Source organism: Paramormyrops kingsleyae, chromosome 9 (genome assembly GCF_048594095.1).
Source record: "Paramormyrops kingsleyae isolate MSU_618 chromosome 9, PKINGS_0.4, whole genome shotgun sequence".
Taxonomy (NCBI): Eukaryota; Metazoa; Chordata; class Actinopteri; order Osteoglossiformes; family Mormyridae; genus Paramormyrops; species Paramormyrops kingsleyae.
The window spans coordinates 23,078,880-23,106,453 of NC_132805.1; the positions used below are offsets into that span (position 1 = coordinate 23,078,880).

At 37.9% G+C, this 27,574-nt stretch overlaps 1 protein-coding gene across 7 annotated transcripts in view; it reads right to left on the bottom strand.

Moving 5' to 3' along the window:
• The window catches only part of dyrk1b (dual-specificity tyrosine-(Y)-phosphorylation regulated kinase 1B), a 47,393-nt gene that overhangs the window by 17,181 nt on the left and 2,638 nt on the right, over positions 1-27,574 (bottom strand). For 2 of the 7 annotated variants that reach the window (XM_023796134.2, XM_072716572.1), the window contains exon 1: positions 6,666-8,767. The exons of 1 other annotated variant lie outside the window; for it this stretch is intronic. In XM_023796134.2, coding sequence (XP_023651902.1) covers positions 6,666-6,807 — 142 coding nt within the window. In that variant the 5' untranslated portion in view covers positions 6,808-8,767. 4 more of the 7 variants (XM_023796133.2, XM_023796132.2, XM_023796137.2 and 1 more) reach the window with 4 other exon arrangements.

A 27,574-nucleotide genomic window follows, 5' to 3' on the forward strand; every position in this document is an offset into this window, starting at 1 on the left:
ACATATTTGGGCACAGATATCAGCCTCCTCTCTACTGAGGTTGAGATAGACCTCATCCTGGCATCAATGGTTGGCTTAGTATGTTATTTGAAGAGGAAAACAGTTTTGGAAAACTGACATCCTCAAGACCTTTCAAGTATTGTTTCATTGGCACAATGACCGATGGAGAGTACTAAATGCTGATATCTGACATCTTGAAAATGATCAATTGCACAGAAATTAAAGAATACAACAGTGGGAGCAAAACTGTACTAAGACAAAATTAGGCAGCTACATATAACATCTGACCTATGTCATGACTTTCTCCGTCATCAAAATACACAATGAAGATGTTTTTTATTAGACATAAAATAATGAAGTAATGTACACTTCACTTTTCATACTGCTTGCATATCCAGTTATTATAGAGAAATTGCCATTTCTAAGCTAAAAACAACCTTAAGTAGTTAAATAATCTCATTGAAGCCATTCAAAACTGCCCTTTCACAGTGCAAAATGAGATGTCTTACTAAATGTACTATACAAATAAATTGCCATTTCCAATCAGTCACTCTTCAGCTATATGAAGAACCAAACACTGGCATTAAAATGTTTGCATGTACACTGAAGCCACAACTGAATAAAGCTTCCTAAAAACAAAGTTTACACATTAATTAATTACTGGTGGGAACAAAAAAATTCTTGGTAATTATTAAGGATATGGTTTGAATATGTTTATATTACAAAAACAAAAAATGCTAGAAAAAGCACATTCAGTTTTGGTCACACTTTCAGTAAGATGCTCCTTGAAACAAGAGACGGTTACTGTTACACAAATATAATAATGGTCTGTTCTACATGGGGATAAAGTGTCTTTATTTGAGAAAGATATTTTGCTGCTTTTAAATTTGTAAGTTGTAAAAAATAAACATGAGATTCTGAAGGTTAGGAAGAAAGACTGCAGAATGTCAGAGAAGCAGTGCTCCAAGATGCATATATGTCACACTGTATCTTTAAATCTTGAAGCAAACACACTGAGAACTTCCTGAGTGTGACAACCCTCTTCCTTTTCTACGATTGGCAGAGTCCCACTCCCTCTCTGCCTCTGAATTGGCTGTTGGTATCCAAGGGCTGGGCGGTGAGGTCTCTATAAATAAACTTTGTAGCTTGTGCTGTATCAGCAAGCCATCCCATAAAGCCTTTTCTCATCCACCGTCCTCCCTCTCCCTGTTACCTCTTCCCATCTTTCTCGCTGTCCCTCTCTGTCTCTCTAGCCAAAACACTCTCGCAGAAGTTATGCTAAAGAGGAAATTGTGATATTAAAAAATATGTACAGAAACTGTCACAAAAAGTTGCATTGGCAATAGGTGGGTTTGCATACACAGAATCCAGATTGAATAGGTATAACACAAAGAGGATAATAAATTACACATTTCTAGTAATTAATTAGGCAGAGGACATTACATCTGCCACTTAAAAGCTCTTCCCCCTTAACAGGGACTAAATACAGCTGGCAGCTGCCAGTCAGAGTGTCACCATGGAAACAGGCTTGCAAACTCCCTGTAACCAAGAGACAGGGGAGTCTGTGAGCCTAAGTGTACGTGTGTGGCAAATGCCAACAGCTGAAGCCCCTCCTTATCTGTGTTAGCCCGACGTATATTTCTGGTTATGGCACAGCAAGCACTGGAGGCAGAAAAGCAGACTTGGACACAAGACTTACAGCATAGAAGAATGATAGCATAAAAATGGGGAGTAGCTTAAACAATAGGATGAAAATGAAGACATTTGGCCTTTGGAATCATGCAGTACTTCTCCCCGCAGTATACAATGTCTTCCACTCCCACAGTCTGAATGATGCACTGGCACAATTCATATTCAGGAGAATCCTGAACGAACATCATAATGGATACAACAGAAACATCAAATATGGAAAAAGACATTTCCTGTAAACAAACTGCAAACAGCTACAGTAATGCTGACAGTAAAACAAGTGCGACTGATAAATTTCACTATAAAATTAAGTAAGCTTATGACTGTGAATGAATGTCTCTGTGTACATCGGATCTGCATTTTGTTTTGGGCACATACTCCCATGGTGACAAATAGGTTATATTTTGTTCATGATCAAAAGATGAAGCAACTCAGATTATTTTGTTAGTTTACTGTACTTGTGGTACATGCAAGTGCAACCACATTTAGAAGTGAATGTGCAATTGCAAGCAGGAGTGTAACAGTAGGTCAGCGCATAGGCTCTCAACACATCTGGGTTGGGTCAGGGCTTTGCAGATCAGTTGACTTTGGCTTCTCTTGCTTAACTCTGGAATTAGCATGCCGGTTATGCCAATTCAGAGGGACAGGCACAGTTGGGACAGAAAGTTTTGGTTTGATTATACATTGCCTATTAAGAACTGCACGTGTAACACTATGATTTGTTAGAGAAAAGGCTTTCAGTGCACAATGGCAACCATGCCATATTCTTGAATTGGTTAGACAACATGAAATATCTTAGTATCACAGTGTTCTATTCTGGCAGCAAAATCATTTTACATAGCAGAGGGACTACTTTGGTCCAATTCCTCTTGACCACCCACATGCTGAATGAGCAGAGTGTCTGGCAGTAAATGGAGGAAATCTTCTCAACAGAAGGAGATGAAACACTTCACATCTGACTCGGAGACAGAGTCAAACTGAAGGTGAAAGAGGAAGAAGGATTAGGATGTCAAGTGTCACCAAGTCAAGCACCACAAAACTGTACAACTAGCCCACTGGCATGACTCATTCAACAATACCAGTGTAAGTGTTTCCTCACTAGGAACCAACTGGACCCCTTAAATGAAAACCAATAAAGGACTTTTTTTTAACAATTACTGATGTCTGTGATCAAAAGCGAACCTAGGGGGGCTGATACAACAGCAATAATAATAATAATAATAATAATAATAATAATAATAATAATAATAATAATAATCTTCATCATCCTGAACAATCCATTAAATCTTCATTGCCCCTTCATCCTGCACTGAACTTTAGACAGTCATTCACTGAAAGCTGAGTCAGACTTTATGCTATTAATAAAAGCCATCTGGGGCAAGGTCTCAAACAGTGATGCTGGTAAATTGAGAGCTCACAGAAGCCATAAAAATAAAATAAATCCACCAATCAAAATAAGCAGGACGGAGACTGGCAAGAGACTCACACAAATACATTTGTGACCACAAAACTCCTTTACTTGGACTGGAACTAAAATCAAATCAGGGCTAAATGGAAGGTTCACCAACTTTTCTAAGGTAAGGCCAAATGCCTAACCATGTTCAAGGGCACAACTAGGGTGTTTGTATGATCTGTAGAATTAGAGGCTTATTTCAACAACTCACAGGAAAGAAAATTAAGCTGTTTGATACCTAAAAGAATTGACACTCCCCATATGATGTCAATGTCATTAGTTTAAATTACCCGGTTATACAATTACACCCTGCCCCCCCCCCCAAAGATAGCTTTTGTATGGGGAAGGCATTCAGTTTACCATTGCATATTTTCATTAATAGTTATTTTAATTAATAACTCTAGAACTCTACATCCCATTAACTGAAAATACCTTATAGCAGTTATAAATTTATCAAAACCAAATTAATACTTTAAGTGTAGAGATAACTGACAAATTGGAAGCAACAAAATTCAGCATTTACAAATGCCGTAACACTTGTTAAGGAAGACAGAAATAGATGCAGGGAAAGAAAAAAACAAGGGTGCTCAACGTTTAATGTGCTTTCTGTAATACTTTGTGTGTCATGTGTCAGTCTGACCCAGCAAGGCAAAGAAAAGGAAAGGAAAGGAAAATGGTATTTGTCTTTTTGGAGAAATGACAGACATGGATTAGCACTTGGTCTCACAGTTCTAGTACTTTATCTACAACATGCTTTGCTTCAGCTTGCATCACCGGCACTAGCAGTATTTTTACAAGCTCGTATGCACACATTAGTCAGATTTTTTGTACTATGGGGACAGTGTTGTTACTAGGTAGGAAAATCAGTGCTGAACTTCACCACATATCTTAGATTTACTCCTTGACACATACCAAAAGTTACATTATTATACCATTTTAAGGTTGTTATTTTGTCTATACGGAACAAAGTATATTGAAACATACAAAATGATCATAAACCGATGAACACCTCCTTAATCTGAGGGAGTCCGGTGAGGGTATAGTAAAGCGCTGTAAAAGTAAGCAGTGTTAGGAACACAGGCAGTTATCTGCCACGCTTCTTGAATAAAATCTTCTCAAGATATGACTGTCCACAAGACTGTTAATCACAGCTCAGAAACACAGCTCATACATATAAGCAGAAATGACCATAGCAATTTATAGACAACAGCAATGTCGGATATACACGGAGATTAAAGCACAGCATTAGTAAGCATAATAATTTAAGGTAGAACCATCACCAAAATCTATTTAATGGAAGAACTACTTTACCAGTGTTCACACAAAGAGGATTTTACACTAACAATTACTTTGCTTAATCTACAGTAATTTGAAATGATAAGGGAAGAATTAAGGTGATACTTTTGCATATTAAAATCTTGCAAAATCTCTGGTTCTGACAAATCAAAAAAACATCACCATCAGATACATTTAGTGAGTTTTGTTGTTGTGAATATCAGTCAGTTGTTAATCACACTAGAATTTAGAATTAGGTGATCAGTGATCATTGTTGACACACCACAGCACACAATAATGAAATGTGACTGCTGCATTTAACCCATATGTGCCATGATGAGATAGCAGGGGGCAGCTAATTCAGCGCCCAGGGAGCAGTGCTTGGGGGTGGTACCTTGCTCAGGGTACTTCAGGAATGCTTTGCAGGACAGGGATTCGAACCAGCAGTCTTTCAAGTACAAGTGCGCTTCCCTAACCATTTGGCCACCACTGCCCACTACACCTGCATATTCACAAAAATGGTACACTCACTGAAGGATTTTCTATATTACTGGTTTCCTTTTTCGAGTGAAATAAGCTACACAAAGATAGTTGCAAATTGATCTTTGAGTGAATGGGTATTTGCTAAAATCCCACCCACTTAAACTACTTCTGTCAATTGCCTGCAGTGCATTTCCATAAACTGATACAGAATCTAACCCATACAACAGTTTTGAACACAACTCTTGTCCTGTTGACTCTTCACTGGCTTCAAAAGCAAACTCCACTGCTTCATCCACATTTTTAAAGTTATTATTTTCATATAACATTAGAATACCTTCATATTACAGTATTTTAAGCAATGTATTTCAGAGCATTTTAATACAATGTTTAATAAAATTTTTCAATTAAAACAATTACAGTTGTTCAATGCAGATTGACATTTCTGATCCAAATTTATACTTGCAGTAGACTCTTTTACAGGTTTTTTTTTAAATATCCACCTGTATAAATTATTTCTTATTGTTATGTATTATCATTGTTGTTGTAATATGCAAGAGAAACATGGGCAGTGATGGCTTTACATCAGCAAGTCTTCAATGAGTCAGATGTTAAACTTGTTAAACTAACGATGTTAAGCTAAAAAAAAAAATTAAGCTCATATAAAATTTAACCCAGTAAAAATAAGTAGGATGTGTCTAACAAATTGAAGACAAAGGATTAAGAAAACTCATGTTACAAACAATGGGACCATGATATTTTTCTGAGCTACAGTAGACCCTGACTCCAACCAGAAGCTTCGAAAAACAGAAATACACATTACTAAAATTCTCTAGTGAAAGAGAAAGTAGCAGGCATTATGTAACATAGCTGATCATCTGTGCACAGACAGCCAACATCTAATGCCACAATAAAACCAGCTGCAAAAGTAAGCCAGCTTCTAATAGATTTTCATAAAATTAATGATACCAAAGCAAACTGCTGAAAATGAAAATCGTGTCATAAGCTTGAAAAAATAAAAAACTAAATCAAAACATAAAAAAATCTACATTTTTCAAAAACAGAATTTAAAAATTGTTACTAATCTACTTAAAAAGATCAGATAAAATGAATGGGTGGCTGTCATGCTGCTGAAGAGCCATGCAGACAGCAGTGTATCATGCAATGCTCTGACTCAAAGCACATGCAGCTTTTTCTATCCATCTTGCCTCCATTACACGATACGTCATCACTATAAGGTATACACAATTTTAGTACACAACTCAGACACCATGTACTTGTACCAATAATACTTCAATACAGGTTAAGCACTCATTCCCGACCAACACTAGCAAATACTTTCTCCACTTGAACAAGCCTGTCCTACACTTGGAGCCTCTGATTACACTCAGAGTCTATATAGAAATTATAAAGCAACAAACCCCATCTCACATCCTACTGAGACAAACAAAATACCAATGATTCTCAGATGACCCTCAGAATAGCCATATGAAAATACTGCATGGCTAATCTGCTGTAAATCTGTTGCTAAATTCTAGATAAACAGCTATTCAGTGTATGCTATATTGACAAGCTGTCATTTGGTCCAAAGAGTGAGAGGAAATCAGAGGCTAAACCTTCAACCTTTTAATGAAATGTTACAGGTGCCAATACACCTGAATATGAGCACAATAAAAGACATTTTAGTTGTTTTTCCTCATATACCCAATACTTTGACACTAAACTGATCGTAGAGTCATAATAAATTTGAATAAAAGTTCATACTAACTTCGTGATGGCTTCCGGAGCAGGTGTGACTGTGGCAGATACAGATTCTGATCTGGGTTGCCGATCCAGGACTCGGCAGGTAAATTTGCAACCATCCTGTTGGAAGGCTGTGGCTTCTCTTCCACAGTTGAAGTGATCACCATCGGAAACTCTTGTGTTTTGGGCTGTGGCGTCCCAAATATCAGGTAAAATAAAAACTACTGGCTGTGGGTTCCACAAAAAAGAGACACCAAAAAAAAAAAAAAAAAAAAAAAAAAAAAAAAAAAAAAAAAATCACAGAGGCAGTTTTGTTTCAACCATATAATGATAATCCTTGCCAGCAATCTTCATATATTCTGTGACTTGATATACATCCAGTGACTAATCAAATGTCAGTGAAAAGGCAGGAATATAGGTTTAGTTCTGATTTTCCCCACAGAAAAAAATATTTCTTGATGAGTAACACAATCCTGAAGTAACAGACAGAAGAAGCCAATAAGAAGGCACCAAAAAGCTGTTTCCAAAACAGGCCCCCTTCTGTCCTGGGTAATCCCTTTATTGTTCTTTAATTATATCTAAGGCAATAAAATAGGGTTTCAGGCAACAACGCTTAGACAAAAATATATTATGCTAAACTATGTTATATTTTGTATTTATATTATATATTTGTCTATAAGATATACATGACTATATTTGTGAGTGAAATTATTTGGTTGCTTTAGTCATCATCACAGGCATTACTTCATGCATCACTGTTTCAAGATATCTAAGGGTTTTACTTAAAAATATATAGTTCCACTCAAGCTGTAGGAAAGGGAGGCATGTAGCTGGGTAAAAACAACTGGACCCCCACTTGGTTCCGGACAGTCCAACAGCTGACTAGGAAAAAGGAGCTAAACCTGGAAGTGTTATTGGGCCGGGAGGGGGTCTCAATTTCCAACTTACAACATTTACCCCATCCCTCTCCCTAAAAATAGTAGTAGTGCTTATTAGAATTGGTGCGTATATATATGTATGTATGTGTGTGTATATATATATATATATCCTAATGGAAACTTATACTTCGAAAAGATGCCACTGCACACTAACGTTATTTTTTAAATATTTATATTGTGTATCAATTCTCAGTCTTTTTTTTTTAAATGTTAAAAGACCCCCCCATCCCTTGTTGTCTCCTTGGCGAAACAATTACCCCTTTAACGAAACAGCTATAGTTCAGATACGTCCATCTTATGCGAAAGCCGAACAGAACTGAAAACAAAAATCACAACGTAAAGACTGGTAATTTTTCGTACGATTGACAAGGGATGCGACACGTGCATAAAAAAACAACAAATAACAATACGCAAAGTGCTGTAGTGAAAGATCAGGCACCAAAAAAGTACTTCTGACTTAAATGCAGGGGTGCACCCGACAAAACCTCAAAAATAAGGAAGAGCACAATTGGTTGACCGAGCTTGAGAAACGACCTCTCATTTTTGTTTGGCATTGATAAGGTTAATCTTTCTAACAGCGTTTAAATTATCCGCCCTTCTTATTCAATCTACTAAATGCCAACTTCTTATAGCGATCAGCCAAATTTCCAAACCCACACGTGCGACGATACTGCTTTTTATTCCAGGTTGCCCAGGTCCTTTTTTTCGACCGGTGAGAATAAGGGAAAATGGAAACGTCCCGCACCCTATTACATTTATTTCCGCCACTATCCAAAAGTCATAGGAATTGCTCACTAAGGCCGCTTGTACACATTTTCTTAAACAAAAAACTTCATGAAAAAAGGTCCAGTCCAAAACTTCAGTTCCCTTTTGGAGAATGTACAAAAGCTAGCGGTTTTACTCCATTGGTTTACACTCCACAGAGCCACCACCGTCTATTCTCTGGCAGTCGCTCTGAAGATAGCTTCCGTGTAAGCTGATTAGCTTCTCATTCGCTGTCCTCGTCCCGTTTTACTTCCAAGTGCCAGTTGGGGTTATTTTCCTTTCGTTCTGTCCGATTGAACGGGACCCCGTTATTCCTTCCCCCCCCCCCAAATAAATAAATAAATAAATAAATATATGTGTATATATATATATATATATATATATTCCTCCGTGATCCGTTCGTTCTTGACCAGCTCTACCTCATACTCACCACTTCACCCGTTCTCTCTCCCTGTTAGCTATTCTCTCTGGCCGGCTCCGGATCCACACCCTGCGATGAGGAATGTTCCAACGATAATCCTAAAGCGGGGGTGTCTCAGACATGGAATATAGGGAGGAGATACTTTATTTGACGCAGCTTTCGCGCATAAATGGATAAATGCGGACTGCTGCACTATCTGAAGTGTGACATAAAGGTGCAAAGCATGTGATATATGTTTATTAAAGTCGATACACATGTATTTCAAATGGCATGAATAATTTCATTTTTAAAACCCTTATCCAAATGGCTACCCCCTTTCTACAATAGTTGTGCCACCGAGCCGGTCCTCTCCATTTATAGTAACCCAGCAGATATACATACTATGTATATATAGACCATGGACTACAATTGCGCGACCCCGATTGCGCGTCCCCATACATATACTCGGGAACCCCTGTCCCAACATGACAGCAATAACAGCTACAACTTCATTTTACAACATGTTCTAACCGCTCAGGTACCTTTACATTTAAACAATGAAAGCGAAAACAACCAAAACAAGTAAATACTGTGCGGATGAGTTATTTTACGTCAAAATAATACATTTCATAAGCAGTATGAATGAGGGATGTCACAATAGTTGGCGCATAAAACGAGTCCAGCACAAAATATCCTTGGTTCTCTATGGAAAGGTTGCGATGCCAGAACAGTGGACATCTAAAACTTCACCATTCAATGACAGAAACCGGTTCGAAAGATTATTTTTTAAGACAAAGGCAATGCCGTTGGTCAGGCGTATACATCTTAGTTTTAATAAAAATTACCTTAAGTAGTAGTAATTTTAAGAATACTGCTAGCATATGTCCTTTAAATTATATTAACTTTAATGTGCTAGAACGCGCACACAGGTTTCTTTCCTCCGCTAACTCCCTCCCCCTCTGCTTTTCAGATCATGAACACCACCCACCCTCTATGTGCGCGATCTCAGACGCTGTTGCTATCCGACGCAACGGCAGCTTATATGCAGTTGGTCAAACAAGGTTCATTGGTAACGTGGATTGGTTAGGTGGGCAAAGTAGGCGGAGAAATGGGAAGCGAATGCCCTGTCCCCTGCTCCTTCCGTCTCTCCCCAACGCAGAGCTACAATGACGTGCCTGAGGAAATGGTGAGGACTTCAGGTAGATACCCGGTAGGGGGGCCGGGGGCGCGGGGGTGAGTGACTCTACAGTAATGCCTTGCACCCCGTTCGCTGAAAATGAAAATTTTAATACCAGTAACTACAAAGTAGATAAACAGTTACACGCACAAACAATCTGTCGACAAAAATGAAGTAAACAAATGGAGTGAAATACATGATTTTGCGCATGTATGTCTCACCTTTCGACTGCACTTTCCTCTACGACGACTCTTCATACGTGAGTGTAGTGCAGAAACTCTTTGAAATCCTCACTGCATCCAACTAGTAATATGGATGAACACTCAATTTTTACACTCTTCAAAATTAACGCCAGGGCATCGGAACGATTTAAAATAAAACCCATTTCATTATATTCAAATAGTAAAAATTAGAAAACCCCGGCAAGTAAAACTGCCTTACGTTTTAATTTAAATGCACCGAATGACTCATTCCTTCTTGTGATACCAATTAATCACAAAGTAAAGCAAACGATAACCCGAATTTTGTACGCCTATATATTTAGTACGACTGTTTAACAAGCACTGAAACAGAAACACAAAATCCTAAGTTTGATCAAACTTTATTCAACATAGATTGAGGAAAGAAAAACAGTAATACATGAATTAAGTAGAAAATGACCCAGAAAAAAAACATTAATGTGCTATTGTTGGTTTCGGGTGTTTCGATAACAGAAGCACAATGTTTCAATTTATGTCAAAAATGTTTAATAAAAGCAGGGATTTCTTTGATCCACCTGAGAACAGCGTTTAAAAATAACGATGTAGGTCATGAAATTGCCTTTTCTGGATCATTTGAGGTTTAATTCAAAATGTAAAAGGAGCTCTGAGTTAATCGTAGATCTCTCAGGAAACTCATCAACATATGGATCAATTTAACACTATATCGGTTATTACTTATTTCAAACGAGATATTACAAACGACTGCAGCAAGTCATTACAGTACACATTTCACGTACGGCACAGGGGTTGTTCCAGCTGCGAGGAAGAAAAAAAAAACACTAAAGCTAAAATAATCTAATTTTCAGTTAATAAAATTCTCGGCACAAGCTGAATCGCAGAACATATGCTGTTCATGGAGAATCCTAACAGGGGCGATTTGATCTATTCGTTTGTTTCTTTTCCCCTACCCTTAATGTACAGAAACTAAGTGGGGGGGGGGGGGGTACAAAACGAGGTTAGCCATGGCGTCATTCATGCCTCCATGGCAGTCAGAATGTGCGTAATTCCCTTTAGGAAAAAAGTCAATCATGCACTTCACCGTTGACAGAATTAGTGCCTTGATGCGGGTCTTGGGACAGTATTTATGTATGTACCTTACTTGTACAGTAACATTACTCGCTTCTCACTGATTTGGACCGTTCTCGTTTGCACTTTCCCATTTAAGTAGCACACGGAAAATACAGTACTGAGGTAGGAAATTTCTATTTTGCGATATGTGCGCAAAAGCTGCTGAATGGGAATTAGAGATAGGTGTTGTAATACAGACAAATACGCCTGACATACAAGTTAGATTTTCCAGTGTGAACCATGTGGAATTATTCAAGACCCCACCCCCAGGCACCCTAATATTTAACAAATATTATTCCAGTCCATTTTGGATTTTGTTTGTTTCCCGTTTTCCGTATAGCCTACTTAAAAGTTAGTTGGCTAAGTACTTTCATTCTCCCGCCTCTAGGCGCACCCGAGCACTTTGCGTACAACCAATTGTGTGCAATTTAGACATACAGTGAAAGCGCCGCAGTTCAAAGTAAGAAAAGTCACCTGTCTAATTGCTTTTTTAAAATTAGCGAACACGTTTCCATAAAGCCATATGTTAATTCCTTCATCCGTCCTCGTATTTGGTATTGTACATGAATATATACATATAGGCTACATCACGGTAGAAAATACGACTATTCCAATAAATCACGTTTGCAAAGCTTCCAGACACCCGAGATTAAAAACGCAAGGCGAAGATTCCGGGACTCACGTGCCTCGCAGCAAAATTCCACCCGGCAACTACACACTGTACCATGGCAACAGGGCTGCCATTGGTCTTGCCTGCGTTTTGAAATGACCAATAAGAAGGCCGGCAGTGGCTGATGCGTGTTGCTAGGTAAACATGATGCAGTGGGAAGATATGGTAGTCAAAACGCCACAGAAAAAAGATAGCGAGCGCACGAGGAACGGAGGGGTAACACATCGGCGAATTACAATTACACTGCGGGAAGCTTGCCGGTGTTTTGTTTCAGTGTTGCTAAAGCTGAGGAAGGTTACAGAAATATCTCTGTTATTCCCTATTTCATAATTTTCAAATCTATCGAGCGGAATTACACTATTTTCCAGTCAAAGGATAACTAGAACTAGCAATGAACTTTTTGTAACCAGCATGCTAATGCTAGGAGGCGGGTACGCATCACGTGCGAGGTGCAGCTTCGCTATATTTTCCAACCTTATCTAGGGGCAGAATATCCAAATATATATCATAGCTCTCATAGCCAACACTTTCCATTGGCAAACTGCCTATTCACCGACAGGAGAAACCTGACAACTAAATAAGGTTACACGGCGCAGTATGACCCGGCGGTCCTAGAATTTCTGAAGTAGAGTTGAAATGTCAGAGGAAAAGTATACAATGACGATCATAATTGTAAAATCAAAGACAAAATATACCAACCTATATTAACTAAATCCGGAATTAAAAACAGGAAATTGCGAGCAAAGCAAGCTGACCCAGGGTACACGCATGTTAAACGGATTTAGTATGTAGAATTTAGAATGGCCACAGAGACGTACAAAAGCCCTAAATATACAGGTCCACGTGACTTCGTAGGTATACAAAATTAAAGCAAAGTATTATTTCAACTTTGCAACCTTTAAGTGTCCATTGTTTTGCTTGACAATTTAGATATGACTATTTTCAGATATATTTTCTCTGTACAAAATAATCAGCTAAAGCAATTCCATACCATAGTTAAAATTTAAGTTTCTGTTTTGCATTTCCTTTATTACCACTTGATATAAAATCATGTGCTTAAAAATCAATGAAACAAAATTGTTCACAGGCATATTTTAAAACTACACAAATAAGGCTCAGCTGAAATACTGCATGGAAGTTAAGATCTATCAAAAAACTGAAGTGAATGAATGGGCACAAGTTCAATACTACTAAAGTCTGAGGTTCACCTTTAAATACACACAGGTTCTAGCACAGTATAGAGGTGAACCACAAATTAATAAAGTCTTTCTAAACAAGTTCTATGTTCACAGTCTTACATACGTGGAAATTGCAAAGTACTATAATAAAATTACCCTGAAATATTAAATAGTCAGTCACATGATACTGTCAAGGGAAGCAGATGGTGGTGAGAAAGTCTTGTAAAACAATTTGATTGTTACCCACAACTAAAAGACCACATTTCCATTCAGATCTTACACATTCTTACATCAACCTTATATGCAGTACTGAAAGCTTGTGGGAATTTCTCACTTTTCCTGGGGAGAGAAACTATACAGTCGGTGGAGGCCCACAGTTCTCTGTGTTAGATACATGTCTGTCAGCTTAAGCCTTGATATTGTTGTGAGACTCACAGGAGAATCCTGACTGTTAATCTGCCATGCGGCTTTCACAGTCCCTCCCTCCTGTGCCAGAACAACCTTTCACCTAAAAAAGGGACATGGACAGACAGACAGTGAACAGGGTCTGTGTTGACTTGGCAACAAATGTGGCTCAGATTTAATGAACACATATTATAATATCCTATAGAGCATCATCATCCATATAGGCATGCCTATAAACTATGGAACATTCAAATATGAAAAATATTAGAAGCTATTTTTTTCCCATGATGTCAGCAAGTATTTACCAGGAAAATGCTGAAGGTGTTGACTGTAGTTCAGATATAAACAAAGGAAACAAGGATATTATAAATTATTAAATAACATCAACAATAACAATAAAAAATATATATTTTTATAATAGTTATATTAAAATATCATTAAATAGAAGTAGGTGAGAAATATTGAAAGGTCATATGGTAGATTAAGTGGTGTGATATAGGCCAAAGGTTGAGATGTTGAACGCTGGCAGTCATCTTGGCTGCCTCTAGTGGCCAGAGAAAAAAAAATCTATACACACAAAAGTGTGTGTGTGGGTTTGCATAGATCACAACTGAGGACCAAATTGTCCCCAAAGTGTAGTAAATCTGAAATTTCCCTACTTTTGGGGACATCTATTGAGGTCCCCATTTGGATAACCTCAGTTTTATAAAAAATCTGTGAATGCAATCAAAAAAGTAAAAATGCCAAAGGTCTTGTATTATTAAGGTTAGGGATGGATAGTGGTTAAGGGTGTCGTCATTGGGATTAGGGTTTTTACCCATAGAAATAAATGGACGGTCCCTATTTGGATAGGAAGACCAACTTTTGTGTATGTATGTGTGTGTGTGTATGTGTGTGTGTGTGTGGGGGGGGGGGGCGTAGTTCAACTCACATTCACAAATCCAGCAATTAACCAGAGATTAATGCAAAACTTACTACTGCATACTAAATTTAAAATGAACTGTATGCAAACCCTTTAAAATCAATAAAAATGTCATTAATATGTATTTAATTTACACAAGTTCTGCCGAAAGTCAGGTGTAAAGGGAGTAGATATACTGTATGTTAAATCAATTCATAACATGCATTTTCTTCATCTTCAGCCTTAAGGAAATTAATAATATGGACTAGGGATGCACCTATTGCAATTTTCTTGGCCAATCCCAATTACTGATTTTTTGGTATGTGCGATCGGCCAATACGATTTTTCCGATACCGATTTTTGCCCTGAGAACAGCATACATACAAAAATCACATTTTCTTTACCTCAAAACTTTATTTTCATAACAAACTCTTATTAAACTTTACAAATTCAAATAAACAACAACCCAAATACAACTAAACATTAATATATTCTTTAAAATGCACAAAAGGCACATTTTTTGTCTTTGCAACATTATAAAACAAAATGCCACTATTTAAGCATTAATGGCAAGTTTCTCTTTATGAATAGAAGCATTTCTGCCTTGTCACCTGAAATTCTATTTCTCGTCTCATCTGTCAAATGTCCAGCCAAGCTAAACAAGCGCTAACTCTCAACACTTGTACATGGGGAAGAGAGGTAGGCTTGGGCAAGTGAAGCAAGTGTAGGGAAACGATCTTTGTTGAACGAAAAATAGGACTCCTGGCTCGTAGATGGCTTTGAACATGTTTTGCTAGCAGCTTTCGCTTTGCTAGCTTCTTCAAACTGAGTGTGTTCACTGGGGTGATGTGTTTTTAAATGTCTAATTAAATTTGTTGTGTTAAATGTTTTTGTATTGGTTCCACCACAATGTACCTGTGTCCTTACACTTGCTGCAGATAGCGAATTTTGCATCCGCTTGGCTCACGCTGAAGAATTTCCAAATTATGGACATTTTTGCGTGTCTGAAAGGGCATGGGACTGCACATATGATTTATTGCGCATGCGCAAGATCGGTTCATAATCAGAAATACGTAAGACTGATCGGCCGATCACGATCAGGCTGATTAGGCTGAAAATTGCCCCATTCCGATCACTAGCCCATCCATCGGTGCATCGGTGGTATGGAATATGTTTTACCTTAAACAGATTCATAATTTGCCCAATTTTTTCTAGTCTTCCCAGAAAGTGAAAGGGAAAAAAAGATATGAAAACGAGATACTGTATTGATAGACAACGCATGATAAATAGTTGATTCCCCTTACTTTAATAATGAATGATTAGCTAGGGTTTCTTACCCTGTACATTTCTATTAAAATAATTTCAACTGTATGTTACAATTCCCTTTATCAATTTAATTATTAAACTGGGATCGTGCATTTTGATGCTATAAATTTTACTTGCAGGTCTTTGGGATATTGGAAAGTACAAGTGATATATTATTGCATGATTAAATAAGTAACTGAAGTAACTGGATAAAGTTCTGCAATCTCTAAAAATTGGAAGTGTTTCCACAATTTTGGTCACAAGTATATGTTTAAGATCTAAATATTTTAAGATCAGAATAGTAATACACCTAGTGCAACCTATCAATGTTTTCATTTTACAGTTTTAGCATTGATTACTATTTCATTTACTTCCATTATGTGTTTCAAAACACTAGTTAATTGATATCATTAACCACTCACAATAGCTTCAGTCTAATTTCATGAGGTATGTTCAAATATAAATACAAGGAAAAAGTTTGAGAATTCTGGAATTATATGGATTACTGTCATAAATGGCTCCTACAATGTGATCTGATCTTCATCCAAGTCTTAATAATATATTATTCTTATTTAAATACACACAATAATTTACCATTCCAAATATTTATCAACAAATGGTTTTTAAAAAAGTAATTGATGAAAAAAGTATGTGAACCTCTACAATGAGAAAATGGGTAACTGGAGTTAGGTGATCAGGGTTCCCGCTGCCGCTCGTCACTCTCGTCATTGACGAAAACGGAACCCATGGTGACGAACAAAAACGGCATCAAATCGTCACTCTGGCGAATTCAATATTCAAATGACGAATTTTGAATTTTTGAAAAGTCGAATTTCATTTTTTCCAATTTTCAACCGTAGCACCCGTAGGGCCTAATCAAAACTGGCCCGGCGCCCCGGACACACGATCGTCGATCATCCATGTCAAATGAGCATGGGCCGTTCTAAAAGTAGCAAATGTTATCGATCGGTGTGGGGACATTCTAAAACGCTTAATGTGGTTTAATGTACCAAAATAGCGACCAATAATCACCAAATTTCGCACACACACATCTGGTCATAAAGACTTTCACCTGACAAAAAATCAAAACCGAAATACAAGGAATATGGACTTTATTTTACGTTAAGCTCCATTGACGCCCATTATAAGGAAAAGGCTTAATGTAACTTAAAGTACCAAGACAGCCACCAAAAATCACTATATTTCTCACACATATATCTGGTCATAAACACTTTCACCTGACAAGAAATCTAAACCAAAATGCTAAGAATAAGGACTTTATACTACGTTAAGCGTTTTCCCCTCCATTGACGCCCAAAATGATTAATTTATTAAGAAGCGGCGAGAGAGTGACTAAAAAAAACGGATGCTGAAAAAAACTGAAGAATTTGATTAGTAGAAGCAAAAATACAAAGAAAAGTGAAGAATTGAAATCAAACTCCAGGGGGAATCCTGGGTGATCCAATCCATCTAGGTGTGGGGTTCAGCTCCCCTGCATTGGATGGATGGGCGGACTGAAAAGAGGTTTCAGAGGACCTTAGAAGAAGTGTAAGACTGGAATGGGTTTAAAAGTGTTACTAAAGAAATGGGACTCCATTAGTAAAGTCTGGCTGATAGTTTACAAATGGAGGAAATTCAGCACCATTGCAACAAATATCAATGCAAAGGCAAGCCATAGACTCCTCATTAAAACAAGAGAGAAAGAACCCTAGGGTGACAGCTAAGGATCTGCAGGCATCCCTTGCACTTCATTTTTGTGTTCATGAGTCGATGAATATAAGAAAAAAACACTGGGAGGTTACCATGGAAGAAACCATGGAGACTACCTGAATGCACAACACTACTGGATCAATATTCTGTGGACAGATAACGCAAAAATTTGAACTGTACCAATACCATCACCTTATCACAACTGTGAATCATGGTGTGGGTCTGCTTTGCTGCCTGAGGGCTTGCAAATTGCAAGCTGTATCAGAAAATTCCATAATAGAATGTCAGGGTGTCTGACTGTGACTTACAACTCGAAATAAGTTGAGTCTTGCAACATGACAAGGGATCCTAAACACTCGAGTGAACCAGCAACAATGGTTCAAACTGAAGAAATTGTGTTTTACAATTCCTGCCCCCCTACAGCAGCATGATCTCAAGCTGTTCAAGCAAGATATCCCAAAAATATACATAACCCAAAACAGCTCTGAAAGGTAGGTAGAAAAAGGGACTGATAAAGTCACTCCATCAAAATCACTCCATAAGTTTCATCAACTACAGTAAGCATCTTCTTGAGGGTATTGCCAGTAGACACTAAATTTAACGGTTCACAATTTTCCCCATCAATGACCTTTATTGTTTAAAGCATTTCAAGAGGGTTTTGTCTATTGATTGTCAAATTGTTCAATAAAGATGTAAAATGTTTGCGCTGAATGTCAAAAACTGCCTCCGGTTATTATGTCTTAAATGTAGATCAGATCAAAATTTCAGGAGCCATTTGTGCAGAAATTCAGATGATTCCAAAGAGTTTCACAAACTTTTCCTCACAACTGTCTATCAATACTTAACTACTTATCACTGTATCAGGTGGTTAATTGCCTTCCTTGTAGAAGATGTAGTTAACATTCTGTTATTATTCTGACGCTGTTCCTGCAACAGGTGTCACTGAGACAGAGGTCAAAAAATGTTACAATATTTCCCCCATGGTTCCAGCTGCAGTACCAGGGAGTCTTACAGATAATCTTCCTTTTTCAGGAGAACCTGGAAAATGTCTGCCGGAAATTAAATAATTTGCCTGTGGTTGCTTCTACCTGTACCATTATTGCATCTATACTGTGCATATTGTGTGATTAATGTTCCATTAAGCCAGCCATAAGCTTTTAAGCTTAGAACTGGTGTGCAGGCTAATGGGAATGCAAAGACATGTTGGCTCAGATGCACTTTGGGTACTACATTCAAGAGAACCCTGTGTTACACTCCCAGGAACTTTATGGGGTAATCAGCTTCAACTGCACACATATGAACTCTACAAGTACAGATGTCCACAAACACATAGACAGATTCCTTCATATACTGGCAGCCAGACAGTCACACAAGATAATGAATACATTTAGCTGAGACAATCCAAAGTCCCTTATAATTTGTGCAACCTATTTATTTGGGCAAGGTTTATCTAGGGCAATCTCAGCAAAGTGCTGGGTGCTGCTTAAAGATATAGACCTACTAGTCTGAAAAAGTGCGAGTGGATGCTGGTCACTTCCTGGCTACCACACCCCTGGACTCATAATTAACATCAATGCCTTCCTGGAAACCACCTTACGTTTCACACCTGATCCTCCTGTACATGTACTCCAATCCATTTACATAGGTTCAGCTTCAGACTAATGAAAAGAAGAACTTCAGAAAGCTGTGTGTTTATTTACCTAAGAGTATGAATTTGATTATCACTCAGGTGCAGCTTAGGTGTGTGTGTGTGTGTGTGTATGTGTGTGTTTTAACATGAGGCTGCTGCTTCCAAGTATGACCCACTTTCAACTCCCTATGAGGAAGAAACACTGACCCACCACTGTCCCTGTTACAGGTCCCCTACACACTGCACTACTATCCCTGATACAATTCCTACACATTAGCCTACAGGATATTGGCATGCATCCTCTTAGTTTGCAGCATCTGTACAGTATGCTAAAAACAGGTATTTACACTGAACAACATTGATCAATGTTATCCCTTAAAGATTTATCACACCTTTGTATAGCACATCATGCCATACAGTTCCCTAAGAAGAAAGTTTTAACACAAAGAATCCAGTTTCAGAGAAGCACATGTCTGTTTACAGCATCTTCTACAATCTTTCAACAGCAGCAAACAGGGTCTCCTATTCTACATCCAGGCTGGAGAACCCAAAAACATTTTATTTGACAATCCCAGCTCCTGGGGAAATATAATGCTTTGCAGTACTGGTTCATACTGCTAGTGTTGAGAATGTAAATTTCCTTGTCAAAGAAACATGGCCACCTACATGAACTCCTATGCTATAGCCTACAGACTCTGTCCTTTCACTACAAGACAAAAAAAAAAGACAACCCAAAATGTAACTGGGACATTCACACTTTCTCAGGTCATATAAATCACATAAATTACAATGCATCTGTTCAGTATCTCTTGCATACAGGGAAAAACTGGCCATCTACTCTCCAACATTTAGTGCTCACTGCTCTCCCTCACCTTCTTAAACAGTAAGCAAGCACTAAATATCTTCTAGTTTTCACTTCCTATTCATAACTTTGACAAGTTACTAAATCTAAAAGTGATCACAGAGGGATCTTAACAGAACAGCCAAGGAAGAAACAAAGGTCACACTCAGTGAGTTAGTTCAGTTCAAATTGTTAAAGTAATAACTGTTAAATCATAAATGAATTAGAATTAGTTACAATTCACCCCAAGGCTAATCTTGTGATTTTTTCCAAATTAATTCAAATAGTCACTAATCACCCTTTAAGCAATGATTACATATAAAAAAATGTACAATAGAACTTCTGGGTTTGTCAATTTACAATTCACTGTAACATACAACTTAGAGGACAGCAGCATGAGTCATCATTCTGATCCATCAGCATCAGGATTGAGCAAATTTGGACTGACTACTATCTACCATCATAGATAAAGGCATCACCATACTCTTACAAAGTTTTGAAATACCATGTAGAAAGTCCCCCTTTCTGATTATCACCCTGAAATAATAAGTAACAGTTGGATTATGTAAGGCAGGTAGGGGTGATGAAGAAAGCAATGCACAGACTGAATCCAAGGTAAGAAGCCTGTGGACATGCCAGTCTTTACTGTCTCTGTGTGCTACCACTATGGTCTTTGGAGGTCATAGATACATAGGATCAGAAATGAGATGAACACTTATAAGACAATAAAGTTCTGGGCCACACAATTTCAAGAAACTTTCAATATCCTTTATCAAGGACATTAACTTTCTTATTAATGCACATGGTGATTTCACTATGTTTAAATTACTTTCATCGTCAACCCAGAAACCCAATAAACAACTGAAGAGGAAACTGGAAAGGGCAACTAGAGGCTGTTTTGCATAAACCTTTGCAAAGACACTCAAACCCCTAGGTTCATTTCAGTGCCCACATCACAGAACAAACAAATAAGAAACTACAGAGTGGGCTGTGGATAAAATATTAATTGATAATGAAATGATTTCATTCATAAAAGGATAATCTAGTGCAGGGCTGGATCAAGGCTTACTTGAGTGATGAAGTAAATTCTATTTTTGAAACCGCTTTCCCCCTTCTTTCTTATCTTAATATTTTATAGTCTGTCTCTTGTGCTTGGTCTGTCCCCCTTTCCCGCTACCCTCCATCACCCCTTGTCTGCTGTTAGTTATCTTCAGTCCTTACTCACCCCATTATCAAATTTTCCCCTTTACATGGTGTTTCTTTGCTCTATCCTTTTCTCCATCTCCTCCCTCCCTCCCTCCCTCCCTCCCAGCACTGTTTTAAGCAGGTCAGCAGGCAGGACTGATGAGGGGAAAAAAAACAGCACCAAGGAGAGCAACCGCTTCCTGCATGTGCTATTCCAACTGCACACATACAGTGTCTAATTCTGACTAACAGACACGTGCATATGCATGCATACACATAACTTTAAATGAGAAAATCAAGTGCTGCAAACACACCTCCAATTGCAGCCCAAAGCACAACTGTTTTACCTGAGACCTGTGTGCTTCTGGCCCTGCTTGACTGGCTATCAGAGCAGAGCCCAAGTAATCTTGGTTTTTAGACTCTGCTTTGGCACGTAATTGAGGAACAAAGAGTAAAGGACAAATACAATAATGCAGAAAACTGGGATAATTGCCACAGTGCACAGGCCTATGAACAGAACACAGAAATACAGTAGTTTGGATAAATATCCTTGGATGTTATTTTACAATATATGATAGCTAGTATAGCTGTAATGGTACAGTTCAGTGCAATATAGATACAGCAGGGAACACAGAATTTGTTTTCAAATTATTTATTATGAAAACTGCAGGCACAAACAGAATTAGAAACGGTTGTAAACGAAAGCCAATGTGTCTGTCGACCTGTCTAAATAAAAAAACTAAAAGACACTTATATGCACATTGTAAAAATATAAATAGATGAGATAGCATGTTGAATGTCTTTTTAGCAACACATCTGAGTTCTGGGTAACAGAGCTGGCAGACAGTCTTTGTCAGCTACTCTCTCTCCAGTGTTAGTGTATTTTATTGCGAAGCCAAAATGTTCCCGAACTGCCATCTATGACTTATTGTGTCCAGCATTAGCCATGACCATCTCATAGCCACAATTAGCATAATGTCTTCAACATCTACTTGTGAATTTAGGTTCCTACTGTGTCAATAAATGTATTCATTTCATAGGGTGGACTGAACTGAAAATTATGTACTGAACAGTACATATTATGTACTGAACAGTACATGACAAATACATGTACCATTACAGCTCTAGTAGCGGGTTCTTTGATCACACCTGTACCTCAACATCACCATTGTACTAACCATGACAGAGCACAGAACAGCCCAGCACTGCTGCTGACACTTGCAGCCAACTGCTGACCCTGACTTAGACCAATACAGTGCCGAGCGACTGCAGAGATTGTGGCTTGGTGGGAGTGGCTCACACATGCTGTTCAGACAACACTCGCATAGCTTCCTGATCCAATGCCACTGCACTAACACTGAGCTTTACAAGCTTACTGCTATACTAGTAGCTACAAAAGCTGCATATTTCAGAAATAAATGGATTCCCCTGCAGGTACTGCCAATCCAATCTAAATGTGACATTAAGATTTTATTGAAACATTGTGTTCCAACTGGGTTCTTACTATTCTGCAATAGGCGTTACAGGAGCCTTAGGTACCGCACCAGCAGGCTCAAGAACAGTTTCTTCCACGACACCATCACCATTCCACTCAATAACTGACCTTTGTAAATATCAATAACTTTGTTTTGTTTGTATATTTCACCTGTTTACATACATCTATTCTGCACATAAAAATATTTCATATATCTATATTTATTCATAATGTATTTCACATTTCTATATTAAAAAAATCACTATCCATATCTATAGGCTCTGCCTTGTGTGTGTGTGTATACACACACAAATATATATATAGACGCTCCTCTACTTACGAATGTGTTACGTTCGGAACGGCCGTTCGCAACTTGAAATGTTCGTAAGTCATTATTCAACATCATTTTAAGTGTATACACAAGTACAAAGAACTAGGATGCTGGGAGTACGCACACTACACTGCTGCGCGGCAGGAGTAGTGGCCAGAAGTCGTACTAGGCGGAATTGGTGCACATTAAAAAAAAATTTATGTTGCGGACAGGAAACGGGAGCCCAATGAACACAATTTGGACTTACAGTCCTCTTCGTTCGCATGTCTGAAAGTTCATAAATTGAAAATTCGTAAGTAGACGAGCATCTGTATATGTATTTTTTTCCATTCTCATTTGTATATTGCCTTATTGCACCTTAATGTACTATTTGCACCCACTGTACATTGCACCTTACTCAGCTATTAGCACTTTCTGGTTAGATGCTCAACTGCATTTTGTTGTACCTGTACAATGACAAACTTTAATCTAATCTAATTTAATGTAATCTAAAATACCATAAGAATAGTATTTTCTTTCAGTAGCAGGCTAAAAGCCCAGATACTAAAACCCATTACTGCTATAAGTCATATTCCAGCACAGGAGCAATTCACTTCAGGAGAGAGCAGATATTCACAAACTACACCTCAGCATCAGTGGCCTATGCCACACCACCCTATATAATCTAAGGATCTGAGAAGATCAATGACTTGAATGAATGAAAAATAAAATACTGAAAAGCAGGGGTGTAACAGTACATGTATTCATACTGAAAATTTTCAGCATGGATCTTTCAGTTCAGTATGCCTATGTACCGGACAAATGCGGAAAATGCAGAACCTTTCTGTGTTTGTGTGTTTCCCTTGAGTCACATTCAGAAAAGGGCGGATGAAGCCGCACCACTACGCATGCACGCATATTACAAGTGATCACGAATAAACCAGTACTTGAAGACCTTCAACTGCTGCACAATAATGGATATTTATTTTGTTATACTTTGTACTTTGAGACAATATTTGTGTTGCACAGTTCTAATATGAAACTGAAAGCTGCTAATGTGAATATAGTACAGGTCAAGTACAGTTAATTTTCTAAATGTGCACCTTAATGGATATTTCTCTCTTTTTTTTTTACTTGAGAGAATATGTAATTTGATTTACCTTTAAGTAAATTTCACTTTTTTTATTAGTAGATTGCAGCAGTGTTGACAGAGACTTTATTTAAGACAGTCATACTTTGTTCAGTAAACCACCATTTAAAAAAGAAACAAAGAAGCAATTTATGTTTCGTTACTTTTACCCCCCCTGTAACGAAAACGTACCAAACTGTTAATTCAAAATCGAGGTACGTACAGAACCATGATTTTTGTGTACTGTTACACCCCTACTGAAAAGCCACCAGAATAAACACCATGTTTGAAACAGTCATGGGCAAGTTTGAATGGTCATACTTTTGCTTTGATGTATTCATAATATTTTAGTGAACCACAATAGATTTACATGCATATTTTTCAAGTCCTCTGCTTTTGCAAGTAGACTTAAATCTGTCATCTAAAAGGAGAAAGAAAAAGTTGAACAGGTGAGAATCTGACAACCACCTGTAGAAACCTGCAGTTCACAGCCTCATCACAATATACCAGTCAGGAGCCAGGGCTACAGATACTTTGTTAAATTAGGGTACCACTTATTGATCCTGCCTTTCTCTGCTAAAATATGAGCGACTTAGACATAACTGTGTTGAAGGTGGACTGGAACCAAGTGACCTCATCCATAGATGCATGGCAATGGTTAGATGGACTGTGGGAAGCACAGTAATCCCTGACAAAATTTTAATATGCTTAATGGTATAGACTAGGCCTGTTGCGATAAACGATAAACCAATTAATTGCACGATAATTAAAATGAGGTCAATAATTTTTCCGGCCGCGATAATTTTCATTTGCATGCTTGTTTGTTTTCCTCGTGTCTCACTCTACCAAATGGGAATATCGGCTCTTTTTAGCAAACCGGCTCATTTGGCTCAGCTCACCAAGAAGAGACGGCTCTTTTTAAAAAACCCGCCCCTCTCTTCGTTTAACCGGATGCTGATTAGCGTGACCTGATTTGAGCTTGTTAAAAATAAGACGCCATCTCGTGGGCGGGCTTTTTCGGAAGACAACGTATTCCGGCCACTGTCGTCCTTAATGTTTAGGCAGCTCAAAAACCCGGACAATTCTATAAACATTAATAAAACGACTTTTGAACAGGAGCCGGCTCCCATCCTTCACTAAAAACAGACGGCTCAAAGAGCTGTCTCGTTGGCGAACGACACATCACTAGTAATGAGACGTGAACTCTCGTGTCAGTGGGCTCTTTGCACGTCAGCTTCCGCGTTCATGGAAATGCAGCTCGCTCATTTCCGGTCTGTGAAAAATGGCATTGGTTTATACATACCGTTTACAGGACTTACGCTAATAGACTCCCGGACAATGATTGTGTATGCATGTGGAAATTAAGTAACTATGAACATCCCCAGTCATTCTAGCAGGGAATGTTTAACTTAGTATGTTCTATATGTGCTTAAGTACACATTGCGTTAATCTGTGTTTGCTAATCTTAGTGTCAAACAGAAACTCGGGAACAGGAGAGGTTGCGGATATGACGTCACTGCGATATTATTGTTTATCGCAATAATTCCTGGGACAATTTATCGTCCAGCAAAATTTGTTATCGTGACAGATTTACTATAGACATCCTTCAAATATGTTAAATAGAAGTGTTTTATCTGGGCAACTTGTACACTCAATTCTGCAAAACAAACTGATTTTACACACAATACAGAAAAAATACAGTGAATAATATATTTCAGCCCTTGGGCCTGTACGACCACTTTAAACATACAACCCACATCAGAACATGGATTTGAATGAACACCAGTAGAACAAGTGTGTATACCGGTCAGTTGATCCAATGCGGCAAAGATGTCATCAAACGCCATAAACTTCCACTCTTAACTCTTAATAATACGAGATCTCAATAGGGAAGAACAAGGAATAAGGGAAGAAAGAAGCGTGGAGAGGTCATCCATCCCTAGCAGCTTGTCTGGTTGCTCCTAGCAACAGCAGAGGGTGAGTGGTATCTCTGGAAGTCTCTTGGTTTTCTGGCTTGAAATGGAGATTTCCCCTAGACTCACATGCATTCTATATCACTCTGTTTGCAATACTGTCAAATCTAACCATTACAAATGACAATACCAAACAATGCTTAGATAATTTTTCAGTTTAATGGCTTTTTGAGGTTCACATATTAAATTCTTTTTCGACTAGACAGAACTCCAAAAACGGTGTGTGCATGCACATTTCTATTTTACTTATTAAAGCCACAAATACTATTACTAGCAGAAGGAGCAAACACTGAGTACAACGTCACTGAATACTGGATAATTAATCAGCCAAATATACTAAACAAACACATACTAGTGGGGAAATGCGAGACAGCGCCTTTTAAGTGAAGGTCAAGGATAATGTACTTTTCCGCAAAATACACCAAAACAATCAGTATATATCAATTTCCCATATCTGGTTATGCTCAGATCTACTGGGGAATAGGTATGTTTGATGAACAGCAGTACTAACCACAGAAACTCATGCCATGCAAGAGACTACAACTACAAACTCTTTTAAAACATCCACAACAAATGTACTGCACATGAAATTAACTAAAACATTAAGAAACTAATCACAGAGTGAAATCAGGTACAAGACAGTTGGGGTAACCATCAGGATGGATGTAGTACTATCTACTCATCCAAGAGTTGCTATACCTAGCCTGTGTTTATCAGCATTAAAACAAAAAAGTGATTCATCACTGAATTTAATCTATACTTCTAGGTTGGCTTCCATTGGTAAGATCACCAAGATGAAAAGTGGTTAACTGTTTTATAATCTGACAGGCAGCATACAACTTGTATACTCTAGGATTGACTTGTCTACATTTATTTAATCTACTATATAATTTTCTCTTTGATAATAAACAGTTCAGTTAAATGGTAAAATTAGGATTACAAGTCAAGTGTACAAAAGTGATTGTGGTGGCAATTCATTCATGAAGCAGCCCACAATTTTCTTCAACCTTAAAAGTGAACTGCTATATTTTTTAAGATATATAGTATGATGAATATTGTTAAATATTGAGTTAACCTTTGCAATTCATACAGCAATTTTACGATTTACAACAGCAATACTTTTTCAGAGGGCTCATACCAACAACATTCACACTGTGTATTTCACAACTCAAACTGACAGAAATGAACACGCTAAACTAGTCAACATACTATAAAGACCCTATAAATCATTTCTCATCTCTTTCCAAAAAATATGAAAATAAAAGTTAACAAGCTAAACATCAAAGAGTGTGTTAGATTTATAGCTTGATATGAAAATGTAGTACTACAATTAATCTTCACTGGATATCCTTGCAGTTCAGGAACTCCCAATCAAATGTCTCTCTATGAAAGCCATCAAGACAGCAAAGGCTTCGATAATTGAGCAATTCATTTATGAAGATAGTCCTTCCTACCAAAGACATATCTGAATAAGTTCATCTGAAGGCACAACCACATCAACTTTTACAGGGAGATATGCTTTTGACAGATCAAGGAAGTGGGAGAGAGAGAGGGAGGTCAGGAACATACAGGAACAGGGACAAAAATAGGAGGGGTGCTGATAGTTTGTGTACAA